We start from the raw sequence: 21,368 nt of genomic DNA, 5'->3' as shown, positions 1-21,368 counted from the left end.
GAAAAAGCAGGCTTTTGCTACAGTGTTCACATAAGCTTTGAGCTTTAGAGAAGGATCCATTTTCACTCCTAAATTAGTGATAATGGATTTCTCATTTGGGGCCAATGAGGAAAGGTCAATACAGGGGCTGCTGCTGGTGCCGCTGAATCTAAACAACGTGACTTCTATCTTGTTCTCATTAAAATTCAAGTGATTTATCACCATCCATCTCCTGATGTCAATAAGGCCGTCATGGAGAGGCAGGACAGAGCATTCAGTCGTGTGCTAACATGAGGTCTAAAGTGTACCTTATGTTGGGTCCAAGCTGTGTATCACCATTTTCACTAGCATTACTGATGCTACCAGTTTCTTAAAATTATTTAGATGAAATATGCACTTTATGAAAGGGTATCTGTGGTGTCCAGTAGAGTCCAAGGGTCACCACACAAATCACCCAAATTTAACAAAGCTGACCTAAAAGTAATGAGGTCACCTGTTTAACACCAGGACCAGCTGGACAAATCAGAGCAGGGTAAATACATAACTGAGAGAGCAGCTGTTTCCTCCCTTATTGCCTATTCTGGGTGTCCTTGAGCACCCTGGCTAACTTCCATATATCATCCCAGGGTTATCAGATCAGATTTGGGTTTTACTGGACAGCTTGAGGAAGATGGCAGTGATGCAGGTGGATGTCCCTCTAGTGTCCTTACCTGACAGAACGACCACAATATGTGCATCTTCGGTGTCTGACAAGTGGTCATCAACACCAGGGCACCACAAGGAACTGTCCTCTCCCTTTTTCTATTCACCCTCTACACCACGGACTTCAGCCACTGCACAGAGACCTGGTATCTTCATCAGTTTTATAATGAGTCTGTGGTGGTTGGATGCAATAGCGAGAGTGATGAGATAGAGTACAGGGCTGTGGTGGACTTGTTTTTCCACATGTTGCGGGCATGCTGCTGGGGCAGCAGACTAAGGATCATATGTGTTAATTGTGTAAATAACACTAAGCATACTCACTTTTGTTGGTTGCTCAAGGAATTTATGCATTCACAAAGATGAATTGAGCCTGTCGTAATTAAAGCTACCACAGATGGCGCTGAATACCCACATTTATCACAGTGTGTTTGTGCGTTTAATTCTTTTACAGGTTGCGCCGACGGTCATTTTCACTCCTGCAATCCTTTGCACAACAACGTACAGCCCTAACACCTTTTTAGAACTATACGGGCAGACAGATGTCTATGCAAATATTTGATCCTATTTAATTTAATGTAAGCTATCTGTATGAACCACGGTTCTGTTTTCGTCCTCACGCGAAGAACCGCTTAGATACGTTTAAAAATTGGTCATGTGATCGGTGCTGCTGGCTGCTTGGCATCCACGAGTGCTCCCTCCCAGTTCATTGGAAGAAATGGCTATCACGGAAGTGGGTGAGTAGATTCGTAACTGAAATGAGTGTAAATGATTTAATTCTTATTAAGTGTTTCATTTTCATTGGTTTACGTTAGATTTATTAAACATGAACCTTTGTACAGAGTGCAACCATAGCGGACTAACAGGAGCCGTTTTCTCCATGTTATGACCCTTTGAAGCTAATGGCTAGCTAGCCCCAGTTGCAGGGGTGATGCCCTACCATTGCAAGAGCACCTGCTGTTTACTACATGATTTGTTTTTGTTTTGTGTTTTTAAATATATATTTTTAATTAAAGGAATACTTACGATAGTAAAGCTTCCACAAAGGGCAGTAATATGCCTAATGTTTACACTGAGCCTCGTTTACAACCATGTAAGACACTGTAGTTGATGCAGCATGATAGACACAAATGTCTTACTCAGTCAGTGGTCACCAGTCTGGACATATCGAGGGTACGTAGGGGTCAAGGATTGGGATAAAATCCTCTGTCATAATATACAGTCACCGGATATTTTATTAGGTACACCGTGAGACTACTGAGTTCGATCCCACACTGTAGTCACAAAGGGGTGGACATGGTCAGCAAGAAAACTCAAGTATGGTATTTAAACGAGGCTCAGTTGGTGCTAAGGGGCCAAGAGCATATCCCCCACACCAGTTACGCCACCAGATGCCTGTACTGTTGATACAAGACAAGGTGGATCCCTACCTTTATGCTGTTGATGTCAAATTGTGACTAAAAAAGTGGCCAGTGAGTGCGTGTAACCTATTTTAAAATATTATATTTAACATATTGTTCAATGATTTCCAGAAGCAAAAAAAAAAAACAACCCCAAAACTATTTCATTTTTTAACAATTGAGTATTTTTAGTTTAAACACCATGGTAAACTCTGATTATGTTTGCTGGTGCTTATATAAATGATCTGATTTTGTTTTAGCCTGAATCCCAAGTTAGGTTTGAATGTCGGCATTTAGAGCTGAAATAATTGGTCAGTTATCTGTTTAAATGAAGTTTTACTGCAGTTATTTTGGTAATAGATCGATTGTTACAGTTAGTCATTTTAATGTGAAACAGTGTTTATTTTAACTAAGCTGTTATTTAATTTAAAATGGGTGTATTTCAAATGTATACTTTAATTTCTACTGTACTCCATTTTTAATTGATAGATAATTAGCAGATTTATCATCAGTGAAAATCTTTCAAACAACAATACTGTGTGTTTGTCTCCCAGAGCGTCGACGAGGTCAGCTTGCTGCTCTATCCATAGCAGCCGTTGTCATCATTGTGGGAGTCCCTTTGTGGTGGCGAACAACTGAGACATACCGTGCCTGGTTACCTGTCAGTCAGATCAAAGATCTGGCTAAACTGCAGGTTTTTTAGTGTTTCCATTTATCTCTCATGCCTTGTAGTTGATTGATCTTCCTTGTGTAATACATTCTTATCTCTACGTTATTTCTTATTTTGCAGCTGCACTTGAGCGCTGATGTCGAGGTTGTGTTTGCACGCGGCACCGTCACGCCAGAACAGCAGAAAAAGGTCCCGTTGACGCAGACGCAGGATGAGGAACATACAGTGGATGGTGATTTGCTCATGCAGTTTATGATTCTGCGGTCACAGAATATGAAGCCTGCAAGGTCGTTTGACTCTCAAACTTTCTTTCCAGAGGACACAACATTGAGGTACAGGTATGAAACAAAGTACCGCACAGCTACAATCATGGAGGAAGATGCCCTGAAAAAGCCGACTGCTGCAGGTGAGCAGCAGCCTGTCAAATCCAACTTGTGGTACTTCAGATGTTGACATTTGACATTTTTTCTCAAAGAAAGCACAGCTGATAATCACGATAATTTTTCTGCTTTAGAAGCAGATCTGTCTCTGCACATGCTCAGTGAGAGTCCGTGCGGTTCTTTAGTTGTGTATGTGATCCCGGAGTCCTCTTCTTTGCTGCCTGAGGTAAAACTGAAGCTTTTTTATTGTATTTCATGAGTGTGATCACTCCATGCTAATTACTATTAGAAAAAAGGATAATGAAGAAAATATAATTTACTGTCACAGATTGTAAATAGAGTACCTTCTGCAGAGCTTGAAACACAATTAATTATTTGTTATATTCCAGGTAAGACAAAGATAATAAAGTATGCATTGCACCTTCATGCCTTTCAGGATGTGAATGTGTATATCGGTCAGCGAAGGACAGCCCTGGTGCGTATCAGCGCCCAGATGAGAGTGGGCAAGACACTAGAGCAATTGCTGGCTCAGTTGGAGCCCCAGATCAAGCAGGTGCTCCAAGTGATGTCTTTTAGCCACACTGACATCACTGTTGCACTCAGCGACAGAGTCCGTTTTAGACCTGGCAACAAAGAGAGCATTGCTGACAGCATGAGAGCCTTCAAATCTAGCCCAGGTTGGTAATTTGGCTCCAGGTTTAACTCTGAGAACACGTTTGTGTCTTTTCTTTGATTGTTCTTATCTTCCTGTCAGGTTATGAGATCACATTCAGTCTGCTAAACCCTGATCCAAAGTCACACCAGCTGCACTGGGACATTGAGGGTGCCGTGCAGACATACATCCAGCCTTTGCTTACAAAACTGTCCCCTCTGGCTAACTTTAGCATGGACTCTCAGGTGCTGTTAATGCACAGTCCCTATTATGACAAAGAAAAGATGCTCAATTATTGGAAGTTAAGGTTTACCTTTCCTTTTTTATAGACCTTGTACTACACCATGCTCGGAGTGACCCCACGCTTTGACAGCAGCTTCGAGGCTTACACGCTCAATGCTGACAGCCTTGCACATGTCATCAACCCGGTGGAGGCTAGACTTGGTAAAAGTCTGCTTTTTTAAATGATCATGGTTTAGCTTTTTCTGTTGTATTTAAATACAATATGTTTTAATTCTTTTTTTTTTTTTGCGTTTGACTTCCAGGCTCTAATGCGGCATCTTCTAACCCTGTGTTAAATTTTCTGCTGTATGTCCCGGATATTCGTCATTCACCCCTTTACATCCACGATCACAGGAAACAGGAAGTCCCTTCCAATGCGTTTCACTCTCCACGGTGGGGTGGAATCATGGTAAGAAGAACGAAGAGCAACGCTGAGGGAGAGCTGCATGTTTATTTTGTTATGTTGGGTATTGTAACCTATATTTATCCATGTTTTTGCAGGTTTATAACGTGAATGGTTTCTATGGGTCGGAGACGGAGTTCCCTGTTCACGTCAACATTAACATGGCTAAAGTGATGGGAGTCTTCCTCGCCCAGCTTCGGTAAGTGTTAACCCGCAGTGCGGCAGTCGTTTTCTTTCCTCTCGACACAAAGTAACCTTCATGTGCCGTGTCCTGTCAGGTTGTTGCTGGGCGTGCAGTCATTAAGCCCCCCACCTGGCTTCCTCGTGGCACCGTGTGGTAGCACAGGACTAGCTGACTGGGAGCTGGATCGCCTCATGTGGTGTCGTAGTGTGGAAAACATTGCAACAGCAACCACCACCATCACCTCTCTGGCGCAGTTGCTGGACCAGATAGGCAACATTGTTATCAATGACAACATTGCACAGCAGGTAAGGTGAAGGTGTTTTAGTAGTTATGCGTTTGCTCCATGTAGCAAAATTGTGCATGTGCGTAGATTTCTTAACACATCTTAACTTTGATTCTGGAGATTTATGTCATTGTTTTGGTTTCTCAGTTTAAATTTAAAACTGTCATATGTGACTTTATTTTGTTGTTAAATACTTTGTTATTGTCAGTTAATCAACAATAAACAAGCTACTTCCTGCTCATCACCTGAAGACAAAAATCCAAAATTCATCCTTCTTTTAATAATTGTATTATTGTACTAGCGACATAGTAGTGAGGACGCAAACTAAAGTTAGTTAGTAAGCTTCTACTCTGAGGGGCTTCTGGTTCATTTGCACTGGCAGGTAACAAAGATTGGCCAGAAGAGCATCTGTTTAATGTAGTACAATCAGATCCTAGCTGGGGGAAGTCAGGAACAACATCAGCAATCTCACTACATAAGCTGAAATTAGAAACATAAAAAACAAAATCAGAAACTATTTCTGTTGTCACAGCCAGCTCAAAAAGTAAAAAAAACCCCAAAAAGCTCAATTAATCTCAGTGACTGCAACATATAAAGAGGATGCCACACCAGAGTTTGAATTTGTCAGCAATACTTATTTTATTTAAACAGAATGAAGGTCTGGAGGCCTGGAAGACGGTAAGATAAACATGGAAGGAGTCCAGGCCAGCCACACAGGAGGCTGTGGGACCCAGAACCTCTCTCCCTAAACTAATAGAATAATAAAACCCATTCATGCATCTTCTGCCACTTATCCGTGTCCAGATCGCCATTGCAGCAGCCCGGGGAACACAGAGGCATACCCTCGGTCTCTCGGCCATCCAAGAAATGTAATCTCTACAGCATGTCTTGGGTTTGCCCTGGTGCATCCTCCCAGAAGGACAGGCCAGGAACAGGACATGCCCAGGAGGGATCCTAGTCAGATGGCTGAGCCACCTTGGCTGGCTCTTTGCAATGTGGAGGAGCAGCTCCTCTACTCTGAGCCCCTCCTAGATGACTGAAACCCTTGCCTGTCTCTAGGGAGAGGTCAGCCAACATTCGGAGAAAGCTCATTTATATTGCTTATATCCATGCTCTCATTCTTTTGAGTTAGTACCGAGAAGCTAGTGGACAAAGTTGCAGACCTGTCCCTCTGTCTGCCTCTGTCTGCATCTCACTCAACAAGAGCCCGATATACTGAAAAATCCCCCATTTGGGGCAGCAACTTGAGCTTAACCCTGACTGGGCACTCCACCTGGCATAGATCTGTGGTCTCAGACATAGAAGTGCTAGTTCTCATTCTTGCTGCATCACATGCAGCTGTGAACTGCTCCAAAGTGAACTGGAGGCGACCACCTGATGAACCACATCATATGCAAAAACCAAAGATGAGGACCTGAAGCCACAAAATTAGAAGCTTTTTGCCACTTGGGTGCACACCTAGAAATTCTGACTCTAAATTTTGTCAATGCCTCTTTTTTTTTTTTAAAGAAAAGATACACAAAAAAAATCGCCCTATGGAAAACCAAAAAATAACACTTTCATATCACACGAAGACTGCATATATGAACACAAAGACAAACCGAATGAACCCAAATAAAACAAAAGGCCATTTCAGTCTCGGTATCAGAGTGGTATCTTACGGCTAACAATTAGGTAGTCTCCTCTAATTTCATAATAATAACAATAATAATACATAACCTGTGATCTAATTTGCTAATATGCAGGTGTCCAGTGCTGTCACGTCCCTGCAGCTGGCCATGGCTGAGCTGGAGGTCGGAAACCTCGGCTTTGCTCTGCAGTACAGCAAAGAGGCCATCTTGGCTTCGGAGAAAGCATTCTTCGACCCTTCGCTCCTTCACCTGCTCTACTTTCCAGACGATCAGAAGTTTGCTATCTACATACCACTCTTCTTGCCCATGTGCGTGCCTATTCTGCTCTCAATGCTGAAAATAGTGTCGGAGGCCAGGCAGAGACGCAGAGAAAAGCAAGCCAAAAAGGAATAAGAGGCACTCAAGCAGGAGAAGAAGAACAAAGAAACTGTATGAACAAACCATTTCGTTAGTGGCCTGAAAAGGCTCATGTGAACCATTGTGGTTTGGGGTTTACAACTCCTATTGTTTTGTACAAGGATTTATGCCTGATGTACTGAGTGATTGCAGCGACTGTTTGACACTGCATGGCTGAAAGCTTCAGTTTATTTATTTTATTTCTCATGTTATTAAGAAATAAAAACTAAAGTTCCGTCTTTTGTTGTTGCACAATACCTAATGGGCTGGTACAATGGGCTGGGCGCCTGAGCAATCAGAGCACATTTACCAATTATACAGTTGTTCATACACTCGGTATTTATACCTAAACGCCTTCTAACATTAACACGTTCACTCACACTCTAATCAATTGGGTTTAGGATCTTCCTCGAGGATTTATAGATCAATCCACTGAGCTTCAGACTGGTAGATAACCCTACCATCTGAACAGCTGTGGCTTGTGGCTCAGGTTACGGGTTACGCTTTAAACTGTAACCCCACTCTCCGATAGGTGGCGGTATACGCCTTTTAAAGCTAGGCGTACCCTGTGAAGAAGAATCCGTTATCGGTAGCTTCTGCTTGCAACTTTTAGCCCTTGCTTATCTCGCTGTTTGAATTCCGCTTCGAAGTGTTTCAATTTTTATTAAGGTGTAGCTTAAACCGAATCTCTAACGCGTAGTTCGTACATGCCGCTTACTATCTAGGCGCCACTCTAGTCATTTTTTTTTACCAAAAGTTGATCTATTAGCCGGCTTGCTAACTTCCCTCGCGTTGCGCCATCATGTCTGGCGGTCTTATTCGAGGACCCGCGGGGAGTAACGACTGTCGGATATATGTGGGAAATCTCCCTCCCGACATACGTTCAAAAGACGTGGAAGACTTATTTTACAAGTACGGAAGTATTCGTGATATAGATCTGAAGAACCGAAGAGGAGGACCACCGTTTGCTTTCGTGCAGTTCGACGACCCGAGGTGAGCCGCATTGTCCCGCCGCCACGTCTGCCTGTTATCTCCACAGTTAGCCAGCTACACCCAAATAAGGGGACACAACGTGCGAGTTGACGGGATATAACCTGTAGCAAGAATTTGGTTTAGGAGAAGGTTTGAGTCGAGTAATTGGAGCTCTTTTTGGATTGTCGTGAAATGTGTGTTGTTGAGGCCTGCAGGAGGCCACGTTAATTGGCGGTTTACCCCGTTAAGTACCTGTGAATGTGCTTGCAAATGGGCTACTACCAAACCACTTTTTAGCTGATGGGTAATGATCAAGATACCAATTAAACGATTTAACAAAATATCTATCATCTATAAGTCCACTATAAGAGGCTAATTTCCTCCCCATTTTTAAATGGTCTATGACAAAGACTGAGATGCGAGTAAAACTGCATGTTTGTTTGCATTATTGGTATTAGATTATTCATTTCACTGTTCGATTTCACAGGGATGCTGAAGATGCTGTTTATGGGCGTGATGGATATGACTACGATGGCTACCGTCTGCGTGTGGAGTTCCCTAGAAGTGGAAGAGGAGGTGGTGGTGGTGGTGGTGCTGGAGGAGGGGGAGGAGGAGGAGGGGGAATGGGACCCCCAAGGGGAAGGTATGGTCCCCCATCCCGACGCTCGGAGAACAGGGTGGTTGTCTCAGGTGAGTGGTGTATTTTTCTATCTGAAGGTTGTGGTCTCTAGTTTAAAAGTGTGTAGTTGTATGTGTAAAGCTTACAAAACTTTTGTTGTTATTTACTTGTTAGGCCTTCCCCCCAGCGGGAGCTGGCAGGACCTGAAGGATCACATGCGGGAAGCAGGTGATGTATGTTATGCTGATGTGTTCCGTGATGGCACTGGTGTGGTGGAGTTTGTACGCAAAGAAGACATGACCTACGCCGTCCGTAAACTGGACAACACAAAGTTTCGCTCCCATGAGGTATGTAAATCCTCACATTGTCAGACTCTCTTAACTCATTCACTGCCATTGACGTCTATAGCCGTCAATGGGTTTAACTCATTCACTGCCAATGGCTGGCAGTGAATGAGGCTTGCAAAGAGGTTTCACCTTTAATCAAACGGAAAACAAATAGTTACAGATATTTATGGTGTGTTCCTGAATAAGTCAGAATTTCTGTTTTCCAGTCAGAAATTTAATCTGGAACACCCCCTGAACTTGGATGTGCCACTTGTAAAGTCAGACCAGACCCAGGAACTAAATAATTCATAGGCAGCATACCTTGACAACAAAATGTAGCATTAACCCACCTTGGCTCATGTGCTGACTCACATGATCAGTAATGGGTCAATGATACTTGGAGCCGCTGCCAAAGGGAACAAATGCTGCTACACTTTAATTACCCGGGACTCTCCACCATTTGTTTTATATCATTTATTGATCTCACAAGGGAAATTGTTTTGTTACAGCGGCAGGATAAAGAATAAAAATTAGCCTGTTACAGAAAGACAGTTAGTTACAGTTTCACAGAAAATGTCAGGAATGTCGGCCTGAGGGAGAACTAACTCTTTTACCTCAGAATTGTGGAGTGGGTGAGATGGATTGTCCAAGATGGAGGACGCTCAAATTGCTCTCCAAATTCTGGCCAATCATCGTTCCAACCTTGTGAATCAGTTGGCACTGATGCTTTTTCTTGCTCCTTATTGCTACCACAGATGGGTAGGAGACCTTCAGGATCACTTAGAACTGAAGGAGCCTGTTGGCTGCGAAGTGAAACGTCTTTGCAAACCTAAAGAAGTCTTGATGCCTTTTTTTTTTTTCTTCCTCCTTTATCTCCAATCTCTTAAAGCTGTTAAGACTACCATTACCCAGATGACTGAGAGCCAACACAGACATTGAAAAGCTTACTTAAACATTGTAAGGAATGTGACAGTTAATTTGCAGTAAGTAAAGCAAAATGCTCAACTGTAAAGATTTCCTGGTGATAAGAATCAATAATTGGCTTATCTGTTTTATATTAACAGAAACGATCTTACTGAATGATGAATTGGCTGATTATGAATGCAATTTAAAATTCTGATGTGTGGATTGGGGTTGTTGTGCAGCAGTATGTCTGTTTATTTATGACTAATACATCAACCAGGAAAAAATGTGGTTAGCTATTTCTGTATGTGGGTTTCATATAACAGGAAAAGGAATGGTCGGTGATGTGTGCTCATGTTTGTGTTCAGGGTGAGACGGCTTATATCCGTGTGAAGATGGACGGCCCTCGGAGCCCCAGCTACGGTCGCTCTCGCTCTCGTAGCCGCAGTCGAAGCAGGAGCAAGAGTGGATCACGCAGCTACTCCCCACGCCGCAACAGAGGATCTCCCCGATATTCTCCCCGCCGCTCTCGCTCCCGCTCCCGGTCCCATTCCCGCTCTCGCTCCCGCTCTCGCACCTAGGCAAGCCTGACCTAAGAGCCAGAGTGGAAATCTTCACATTACTCAACGAATCCTGTGTATTCATCAAGGATCATCTCGTGTGTCACCTATGTATGCTGTCATGGTGTGTGCTTCCTTCCCTAACCGACACCAACCCACCTGCAGTTTTATTTTCCATTCTAATTTTTGCAGACCAGTTGAGCGTGCACATGACCGAGTTTTGCTCCATTATTTCTTCTCTTCTCTCAAAACGTGTTCTGCTTCTGCTGTGTCATCTCTAATTCATCTGTGTACCTCTCTTCTCCTGATTGTCCTGGTTGAGTGTTGAATGTTTTTTCCTTCATTTGCAAAGATTCTTTTTTTTATTTTATTTTTTTTTATTTTTTTTACTTCCTTCAGGCGAAATACTGCTGTCTTTTTGACCTTCTTGTGTTTCTCTGTTCAGAGTTCAGAGGAACAGGATAGGATGGGAACAGAGGAAACAGTTCATATTAGGATAAACAGGAGGAGGAGGAGTCAAATGTGGCACCAATGGTATGATGGCTGTGCCTTGTCAACTGTGAAATTATAAGGCTGTTCATTTTTTCTTTTTTCAAAAAGCATAAATCTGACAATAGGGCCCAGTTTGAATGTTTTCAGTAGTTAAGTTTTTTTTTTTTTTTTTGTTGGTTTTTTTTTGGGGGGGGGGGGGGTTTGGTGCTTTTTATCATCCTTTATCATACAAAGTAAATCTTTGTATTTTGGGCTTGATTATAGATGGGTTTTCTCCTTTTTCTCAAAGTAAACTCCCTGGTAGCTGCATTTATTTACATTACTTCAAGCATTTTCCTGAAGGTGTGATTCTAACTCGCCTCCTTCTCTTTGGTTCTGCTGGTATTCTGAAGGTTTGGACTGGGCTCATTGTCTCACCATTCCGGAGCTGGATCAGGATTCAGGATCAGTTTAGGATTAGGCTTCAGGATGGATACATGGAGCAGGATCATAGGAGCGTTTTTACCGGGAGAAGATCCCGACCCCCTGGCCCTGTCCACATAAACCCATCAAACCGGAACCATTGTAGTGCGATATTCAGAGAAAATTGGCTTTCGAATTTTCCAAAATTTCCCTTTTTGTGTGGGACCTCACAGACAGACTTACTGGCTACACAGTGCCGCACCGTTTATTTTTATTTTTTAAATAATTAAAAAGAAGAGAAAAGCATGGATCAAATCCAGGAGGAGGGCTGGGAGGTGCAGGATGGATCCACACGCGTAAGGAGTGGTAAATAGTGGAAAACCGTTACCAGTGGAGGAGGGAGGGAGGGGTGAAGAGGGAAGTCTGGGAGGAGACAAGGGATCGTAACTTTAATGTGGTTTGTATCTTTTTTTTTTCTTTTGTTTTTCTTTTTGGTCCAGTTTATTTTTTTTTTCTAGCGGTGGCTGACTTCTGGTTTTCTTACACATGATCTCGATTATCTCAAAGCTTTATTCTCTTTTAATAAAACGTTCTACAACATTAGATGAACTGACTTTTTTCTTTCACTGCATTAAAAATGGTGTGTACAGAGTATTTGAACATATTCCTCTAGGTGGCTGCTGTTAATTTCATTGTCTTAAAAATCTCATAGCTTAGCAGGAGCACTGTTTGCCAAGGTGCTACCTCTTTCAGATCTTTCAGTCCCGCACTCTACACTTCTTTGTCTCTTATGATGAAGCCAGATTTGCCTCATTCTTCTTCCTCTTGCCTGGTCCACTTTGATGTCTCCACAATGGATCATCTGCCTCCATCTCACCCTGTCCTCTATGACATCAGTCCTCTGTATATCCTACACTACATCCATGAATCTTCTCTGAGGTCTTCTTTTACTCCTGCCTGGCAACTCAATCTTCATTTGTCTAGTATAATAATGGATTGCATTTATATAGCGCTTTTCTAGGCACCCAAAGCGCTTCTCAATTCAGTCACTGAATGGCGAGGTTGCCATATCGTGCCCTCGGCCCCTCTGGCCAATACCAGTAGGTGGTAGGGTAAAGTGTCTTGCCCAAGGACACAACAACCAGGACAGAGAGCTGGGGATCGAACTGGCAACCTTCCGGTTACAGATAAGCTTCTCAACCCCCTGAACTACAATCGTCCCACTATGCATCCTCTGCACATGTCCAAACCATCTCTGCCTTGTCTCCCTAACTTTGTCTTCAAATTAAGCCGTCCCTCTGATCTACTACTTTCTAATTTTGTCCATTCTGGTAATTTTCAATGACATTCTTAACTTCAACTTTGCCACCTCCATCTTTGCCTTCTGTCTTCTTTGCTTGTGCTGTCTCTTGTTAGTGTTAGGAGGCAGTGAGAGAAGAAAAGATTAACATCTTCCCCCACTCTTCTGTCATCTTCAGGCACATTATTGTGCAACAGCTCTGGAGGCAGTTGTTGGTAATCTGGTCTTGGACAGATTTTATGCCAAATGGCTTTCCTGACAGAACTCTTCCCGTTTGTCCAGGTCTGAGAGTGGGGTTAACGATATTCATTATTATTCAATAACTTCCTCAGGTGTTGGTTTACTTAAGTAGTTGAGCCTCAGGGTCATTTATAGCAACTGGGTTCGTATTCAGCTTCAGTCTTTCCTGCTTTCTTGTCTCATCATCACATACCTATTTAAATAAAGGCATTTCTTTAAAAGAAAAAAAATGCAAGTATTTGATTGTGTCTGTGCCAGCACGTTTAAACTGTGATGGCTGAAAATCTAGTGGGTGCTGAAACACGACTTGTATAAATACTAGAACTATTTTGTCTCTGGCTCTCTTATCTAAGATCACGTTTTGTCTCGCACTTGTAGAAGCGGTTTGCCGCTTTATTACGTGTGCGTGTGACGTACGCTGTCCCTGGTCTCCATTCAGTAGCGTCATGATGGTCTTCCTCAGTATTGGCACTCATGTCACCAGTCCAGTCAAACTGTGAGCACATATTTTGTTTTTACAGATAAAAGCTGTGTCTTTATTTATCTATTTTCCCCCTAACTGCTTGTTCGTAATGCTCGGGTCTTATTTTCTACAGTTGACAGGCTAACAAACCCCCCTGTGTCAGTGGCAGCTGAACTTCATTCGACCATGGCCTGCAATGACTTTGCCAAATTCTTCACTGAAAAAATCCAAAAAATTAGACAAGCAATTGGTACATCAACAGCAGATCCAGGATATGTACTGTGTCCACCAAAAAACTGTTTAAACACCATGAAACAGTTTCAACCTATTAACAGCAAAGACCTGGAGGACATCTTAGGTCAACTGAACTCCTCCTCCTGCTGTTTAGATGTCCTGCCAACAAGTTTTTTCAAAAAGGTCTCAAAGACTTTAGAGTCAGACCTGTTACAGATCGTCAACTTTTCTTTATTATCAGGTGTGTTTCCAGAATCACTAAAAACTGCTGTAATCAAACCTATACTGAAAAAGGACAATCTTGACAAGACACAAATGAACAACTACAGGCCGATCTCAAATCTCCCGTTTTTAAGTAAGATCATTGAAAAAGCAGTTTCTCAACAGCTCAGTTACTTCTTAAAACAGAATAATTGCTACGATGCCTTCCAGTCAGGTTTTAGACAGAACCACAGCACTGAAACCGCTCTGACCAAAGTGTTTAATGACATATGTCTGAATACAGACAGTGGAAAAATGTCAGTCCTAGTTTTACTGGATCTCAGTGCAGCATTTGATACAGTTGACCACAACATATTACTCAAACGACTGGAGAACTGGACAGGTCTTTCAGGAACTGTACTAAACTGGTTCAAAACATACGTAGAAAACAGGAAATACTTTGTATCAATAGGTAACTTCACATCTGAGCAGACAAGTATCACATGTGGAGTTCCCCAAGGTTCCATCTTGGGACCCCTTCTGTTTAACATTTACATGCTCCCACTGGCACAGATTATAAACAACAACAAAATAAACTATCACAGCTATGCAGATGACACACAAATATATATCACAATGTCACCAGGAGACCGAGGCCCTGTACAGGCTCTTGGTAAATGCATGGAGGAAATCAATGACTGGTTGTGCCACAATTTTCTCCAGCTAAACAAAAACAAAACTGAGGTAATAGTCTTTGGCGCCAAAGAAAAACGATTACAGGTCACCAGAGAACTTCAATCTATACATCTAAAAACCACAAACCAGGCGAGAAATTTGGGTGTAGTGATGGATGCAGACCTAAACTTAGAAAAACACATTAAGACAATAACAAAGTCAGCTTACTATCACCTCAAGAATATATCAAGGATAAAAGATCTGATGTCTCAACAGGACCTGGAAAAACTAGTCCATGCATTCATCTTTAGTAGGCTTGATTACTGTAACAGCATCTTTACAGGTCTACCTAAAAAATCAGTCAGACAACTACAGCTCATTCAGAACTCTGCTGCTCGAGTCCTCACTAAGACCAAAAAAGTGGACCACATCAGTCCAGCTCTGAGGTCCTTACACTGGCTGCCTGTCCGTCAGAGGATAGACTTTAAAGTTCTGATGCTGGCCTATAAAGCTCTGAATGGTTTAGGACCAAAATACATCAATGACCTCCTGACCCAGTATGAACCATCCAGATCCCTCAGGTCATCTGGATCCGGTCTTTTATCAGTTCCCAGAGTCAGAACCAGACACGGAGAAGCTGCATTCAGCTTTTACGCTCCTTATATCTGGAACAAACTCCCAGAAAGCCTCAGATCAGCTGAAACACTCAGTTTATTTAAATCCAGGTTAAAGACTCACCTGTTCTCAGCTGCATTTGAATAAAGCACCAAATCCACACTTTAAGCTTAAATTTCAAAACTTACATTTAACTACTGATTTTATCTACTGTTCTGATTTTATCTGTTTTGATTTCATATACTGTTGTTTGTTTGTTTGTTTGTTAATTAGTTTATTTGCTTGTTTTAATCAATTTTAAATCATGCTTTTTATTTGTTCTTGTTTCTAATGTCTCTGTAAAGCACTTTGAATCACCTTGTTGTTGAATTGTGCTATACAAATAAACTTGCCTTGCCTTGCCTTGTTCGGGCCGCAGACGTTTAACTGTCACCCTAGCTCGCTGCTAGCGCTAGCACGCTAGGACGTGTTTTATAAATACGGAATCATTCGCGATATTGACCTGAAAAACCGGAGAGGAGGTCCGCCGTTTGCCTTCGTAGAATTTGAGGACCCGAGGTGGGCTGCAGTGCCACATTTTAACTCATGTTTACACCGAAATATCAGGACAGACTTTAAAGGTGATTTTAAAGCCAAAGAGATTCATGTTAATGCCCACACTTTAGAATTGTACTTCAGAATAAGCATGTATATTGAAATGGTTGTCATTGTTAATTTGGGTGACAATTGTAGGTAATTGTGCTTAAAAATGTTTTGTTTTTTATTTGTATTTATTACTTTTGGGGCAATGTATGTGTATGGAGTCAACAAAATATCCACAAAAAACACTTTAAAACTATATATTGTATCATTATCTCTTCTAAGAAAACAGACAGTTTTAGGTATAAATGAGACAACAAAACCCCCTCCCAATAAATAAATAAATAAGCAATTAGTTTTTACAAGTATTTTAAGGATATAAAAGCTGAGGGGCAATGCTCTACACCAGGGGGACATTTGAACCCTCCCCCCCTGTAGATTTGCCCCTGGTGTTAATAAGATAATATTGGTTTTAAATTATAAGCTCAGTTTTTTATGAAATCTTATTTCTACCACTAAGGAGGAAGAAACAAAGAGTTTTGACATATGCGATTCATAAGTCAAAACTCCAACTTAATACCTCAAAATGTCCTTATTCTTTTTCAGTTTCTGGTATTATTTCTCCAAAATATGAGTTAGAAAGTGGCAGAAATGAGTTTCCATAGATTTTAACCAACTAGTTTCACAGGTTCCGGATACAGACTGCTGGGTTTCAGATGTTTTCATTTTATTGGCTCTGTATTATGCCATAGTGACCAGATATTTGTAATATGGTCATCTCAGGTACACAGGTCTACTCCCACCTGTATTATCCAGAGATGTTTTCAAAGGTCTGCACAAAGACCCTATTATATAGATTATAATAAACAGATTAATTTGAACAGTAAACCTTGCAAAGCCTTTTAAAGTAGTATCCCTGGCACTTGCTTCACAAAGTTTGACCAAATTAAACTATTTATCTTCAAAATGATTTACAGGAGAGTTGTTCTTTGAACTTATCAGTAGAAAAATAAACATCTGTAACTAGAATTTAGCTAAAACAGTTAAATAATTTTTTTTAATTAAGTAAACACTATATTAAAAGTAAAATAAAGCAATTATGAAGTAAGATGAGCAAGATATCTTGAAACCTCATTGAAAACGTCCCTGTAAGTCCCCCTGATATTTCCCATTTGTATTTAATGAAATCCTTCATACCACTGGAAGTAGGCGGTCAGCTCTATTTCCAGCTTTTCTGTAAAAGTGTGTGTTTCAATTAAAAAATGATTGAACAGACAGAACATAGTTTGCTGTTTCAGCACCATGGAGAGTGACACTGGGACTGATGGGGTCTGAGTGTTTTAATAAAGAAATGACGTTTCTCTAAAAACACTTCCCATGTCTAATTAATGTGCACTGTGATTTATTTACACAGCTGTATTGGTCTCTCCATGTAAGAAGTGTCCTCAGAAAATTATGCCAATTTTAGATAATGTTGTAAAAGTAAATTAAGACCAATGTTGCAATTTTATTTTGGGTGAAGCAATATTTTTAATGCCTTCGGTTATTTATGGGTTTAATATAAAACACAGATGTGCTTTGCAAGTCTGAAAAGTGAAAGCAATTAAATCTGCATTCTATTTGATTGCCACTAGGGGGCAATAACTGCAGTTTCAAAATACTTGGGTTCCTATGTAAATCTACGGGAAACTGGCTTTCTTACTTAACCTTTCTAAGCAATTTTTTGCTGAGTTTATGGGTTCAGTCACTCATTTGGGGTAATACCGAATTTAAAAAATTGAGTCACAGTTTTAAATCTTTCTCATACTAAGTTTCACAAAGGTAATGCTCATTGGCTAACCACTTAAGCATGTGGTTTCACAAAGAGAAGCTTCTTTCCTCACATCCTATTTCAAAGCACCAGCTTGACTGCGCAAAAATCCCCACCTCCAAGCTTTTTAACCCAGACTTCAGAAGCCAGTAGGTGGCAACACATTTTATACTGTCTGTGGTTGCATACTGTTTTGTCCTTACCATTTTTTTATCATTGAGGGTAAACTGGACAACAAGACTACTCTAATTCGTCTGCACTACAAATGAGATAATGAAAACAGACCATCAAATTGCCTCTCTGAATCTTAAGAAAAAGTTGTATGCTTGTTGTTAGATTGGCTCAGTTTTACGTTAACACATTAAAGTGATATGTTGAGTCTTCAGTAGTCCAAAAGTCAAAAGTCGGTACCCTCTGTCATGTTCCGAGGAGTGCGTGAGTGTCAGTATCACTCTTCAGGGATGCAGAGGATGCTGTTTATGGACGTGATGGTTACGACTATGATGGCTACCGTCTGCGTGTTGAATTCCCTTGAAGTGGAGGTGGAAGGGGAGGTGGTGGCAGAGCTTTAGGAGCCCCAAGGGGACGGTATGGTCCCCTGTCACGGCGCTCCGAGTACAGGGTTATAGTCTCAGGTAGGCGCGTGCATCTTGTCACCTCGCATCTTATTACCTCCCCACCTTAATGTGTTACATTTCCTATAACATCCCTATTCTTCACGTCAGGCCTTCCCCCCAGCGGGAGTTGGCAGGACCTGAAGGATCACATGCGGGAGGCAGGTGATGTATGTTATGCTGACGTGTACCGTGATGGCACTGGCGTGGTGGAGTTTGTACGCAAGGAAGACATGACCTACGCCATCCGTAAATTGGATAACACCAAGTTTTGCTCCCATGAGGTAGGTTAGGGTCGCTGCAATGAATAGCTCTGGGAGTAAATTTTAGGATTTAAATTTTCCAAGGTAAGTCCTGATACAAAATTTCGAGCAGGGAGAGTGAGGAAAATGGTGAAATTCTACATTAATGACACTAATCAGATGGTGTACAATGTTAAGACCATTTTTAATTTCTTTCGTGGAGATTCTTTGTAAGAGGGCAGCAATCTTTTCCAAATGTTTTTAACCACAATTAATGTAATCAAGCAGCTCTTTTGCCATTCCCGCTCTTCTGTTTGTATGTTCAGGGTGAGACGCCCTACATTCGCATAAAGATGGACGGCCCTCGCAGCCCCAGCTACGGTTGCTCACGTTCTCGTAGCCATAGTCGAAGCCGGAGCAACAGCGGGTCACGCAGCTACTCCCCACATCGCAGCAGAGGATCTCCTCACTACTCTCCCCGACGCTCCCGCTCTCGCTCTCGCACCTAGACGCCCCTCCTATGACATAAACCACCAGCTCATCCCACCAGCTCGTCTCAGAGTGGAGACGACAGACTTCACAGAACAGATCTCCATGGACCATTTGCTGTGTTAACTGTTTCCTGCATCTCTTGTGTGTTTCTTTTCCCCCAGATTTCTGTTGCGGGATTTATTTTGCTTTAGACCAGCTGAATTTTCCTGGTTTATGTATGTCCCCTTTACTTATATCCTTTTCTCACCCTTTTCACGCACAATGATCTAAACCTTTTTCCTGCAAACTTGTCCCTTCCTATGTGTGTACTCCTCCTCTTCCAGTTCCAACCTGTGTGTGGATTGTATGCTTTGTGTTTTGGTTTTTATACTGGGGTTGTTATGGATGTATATATATTAATATACATATATTTGTTACCAGCATTGCTTATAAAATTGTATTTTGACCCTTTCCCGTGTTTCTCTGTTCAGAGTTCAGAGGAGCAGGATAGGATGGGAACAGAGGAGACTGTTCATATTAGGATAAGCAGGAGGAGGAGGAGTCAGATATGGCACCAATGGCTGTGGTCTCTATATCTGAAATCTGCATAAGATAAGGCTTTAGTCCATTTTAGCCACAAATATATGCTTGAACATAGCTGATTACTGTAATGAGATGTTTGTGGTTGTAGTAAAGGTTTTGTTTGTTGCATGCTCACATTCTAAAGTTCATACCGGCAAGGTTAGACAAGCCCCTAAAGTCCAGTGATTCTTCTCAGTAGTCCCTGCAGATTTTTCTAAAACATTATAAAGTCCTGTGATGGTTCTGTCCCTGGTAGCTGTATTTGTTGACATTTCTTTAAGCATTTTCCTGAAGGTGTGATTCTAACTTGCCTCCTTCTCTTTGGTTCTGCTGGTATTCTGAAGGTCTGGACTGGGCTCATTGTCTCCCCATTCCGGAGCCGGATTAGGATTAGGCTTCAGGATGGATACATGGAGCAGGAGCATGGGAGCAATTTACCGGGAGAGGATCCCCACCCCTGACCCTGTCCACATAACCCCATCAAAGTGGAAACATTTTGTAGAAATATTCAAACTTTAAATTGGCCTTCAAACAGCAGAAAGAAAATTTCTTTCCACACGGGAAGGCTTCCTGATGAGAATTATTTTTCTTTTTTAAATTAACATGATCAAAGCTTGGTGTAATCCAGGAGGAGGGCTGGGAGGTGCAGGATGGATCCACGCACATAAGGAGAGTGGTAAAGCTAAACATGAACACACTTACGGAGGGTGGGGAGACTGGGGAGACTGGGAGGTTACAGGAGAATGTGACTTTATGTATGTCACATTTCTCTTAGGTCAGCGCTTTTCTGCAGAAGATGCATATTCATTAGGATAAATATAATCTCCAGTACATTGAAAAGCTTCAATAAAAAATCAGTTTACAGTTTCCTGTTTTCCTGTTTTTCTTTTTTGTACAATTTCTGCAGATTTATCAGATTACACAGTACGTCTACAAGTTTCTGACATATTTCTGGCCTGATATTTGACTGCTCTTCTGTTGGTTGGTTTCTGGCATGGACTCAGCTTTTAAGCATATCCCACAAATTTTCACTGAGGTTGAGGTCATGACTTTGGAAGGCTATTCCAGAAAATTAATGTTAGCCTGTTTTCATGTGTATTTGCGTTCATTTTTTTGTTGAAGCATCCAGTTGGGTCCAAGTTCCAAACATCTAGCTCTTAATTTGAGGTGAAGTTAAAGAATCTGGAGGTAGCCCTCTTTCGTTATGATTCCATCCACTTTGTGCAGTGTACCAGTACCAGTGGCAGCTAAACAACCCCAGAACATGATGCTACCATCACTATGGTTGGCCATACCGTGTCATACCGTGGGGTATGTTCACGGGGTATGAAGGATCTCCAGGCATTTGGTTTGTTCATGGCTGGAAATTTCAGTCAAGCTTGACATCTCAGTTAATGGTGACAGTGGACAGTGACCCTGCAGGGTCACCATGGTGTTCCAGCAGTTCCAGTTAATGGCCTGCTTGAGCCTTGGAGGTTCCCTTGAACGTACTAACCAATTTCAGTGACAGTTTGGGTCTTCTTCCAGACACTGGAAAAGTGGTGACACATCTGAATGACTTGTACTTATGTACTTTGAACTCATGATCTTGGAGCCTGCAGTTGTTTAGAAATCACTCCAAGAGACCTTCTCAACTTGTGTAGATCTACAATCCTCTTCCTTAGATCTTCACCGAAGAGTTCCTTGGACTTTCCCATTGGACTTCCCCATTGGTCAATCCACCAACTGCTGTCAAATAAATACTTTATGTGTTGGCAAAGAAACTACCATTTATAGTCAATTGTGACAATCAATGAGAAGTTAATAGGTCTTATCAAGTTAAAAAAACACTGTAGAACTTTCAGCACAACTTAAATGATTTAAGCGAGTGTGTGCACAAAATTGACTCTCTGTGGATTATAGAGAATCCAAAATAATTCCAACTTGTTTCTTTAAAATCATTAAAGATGTATGCTGTAAAATCACTACACTGTGGAAAAAGAACAGTTCAAAGAAATCATTAACACACAAAAGGACTGTGATGTTTATGCTTGTGATAAGTGAAAGTAAACTTCTGGGCACATTTGCAATGCCTCAGTTTAGGGTCTTGGTTATCTACACTACCTTTCT

The 21,368-nt window shown here is 41.6% G+C and overlaps 2 protein-coding genes and 1 pseudogene across 4 annotated transcripts; all 3 read left to right on the top strand.

The window, feature by feature from the left end:
• Nucleotides 1–1,172: 1,172 nt before the first annotated feature.
• Nucleotides 1,173–7,707, top strand: pigs (phosphatidylinositol glycan anchor biosynthesis, class S). Its single transcript, XM_080866093.1, has 12 exons — nt 1,173–1,415; nt 2,633–2,772; nt 2,869–2,980; nt 3,065–3,154; nt 3,263–3,354; nt 3,565–3,805; nt 3,883–4,025; nt 4,110–4,224; nt 4,326–4,471; nt 4,564–4,664; nt 4,744–4,954; nt 6,678–7,707. Exons 1-12 carry the CDS (start codon nt 1,397–1,399, stop codon nt 6,954–6,956), a joined length of 1,689 nt encoding a protein of 562 aa, XP_080722219.1. The 5' UTR covers nt 1,173–1,396; the 3' UTR covers nt 6,957–7,707.
• LOC308386505 (serine/arginine-rich splicing factor 1B-like) lies at nt 7,552–11,836 on the top strand. Of its 2 annotated transcripts, XR_013969811.1 has the most exons (5): nt 7,552–7,952; nt 8,419–8,621; nt 8,725–8,897; nt 10,148–10,463; nt 10,785–11,836. XR_013969811.1 is itself a non-coding variant. In XM_080866094.1 (4 exons), the coding sequence occupies exons 1-4, from the start codon at nt 7,762–7,764 to the stop codon at nt 10,358–10,360; spliced, it is 780 nt and encodes a 259-aa protein (XP_080722220.1). In that variant the 5' UTR covers nt 7,552–7,761; the 3' UTR covers nt 10,361–11,836. The 2 variants fall into 2 exon arrangements, 1 of the variants encoding a protein (XP_080722220.1); XM_080866094.1 differs by having other exon boundaries at nt 10,148–11,836.
• On the top strand, nt 11,539–20,035 carry LOC308387135 (serine/arginine-rich splicing factor 1B-like; annotated as a pseudogene). The gene is made up of 5 exons (XR_013974724.1): nt 11,539–11,589; nt 15,425–15,519; nt 17,810–17,985; nt 18,076–18,248; nt 18,533–20,035. The product of XR_013974724.1 is annotated as a serine/arginine-rich splicing factor 1B-like (transcript).
• The last annotated feature ends 1,333 nt before the right edge of the window (nt 20,036–21,368 follow it).

Source organism: Rhamphochromis sp. 'chilingali' (genome assembly GCF_963969265.1).
Source record: "Rhamphochromis sp. 'chilingali' genome assembly, chromosome: 19".
Classification (NCBI taxonomy): Eukaryota; Metazoa; Chordata; class Actinopteri; order Cichliformes; family Cichlidae; genus Rhamphochromis; species Rhamphochromis sp. 'chilingali'.
This window is presented reverse-complemented; position numbering and strand designations above follow the sequence as displayed.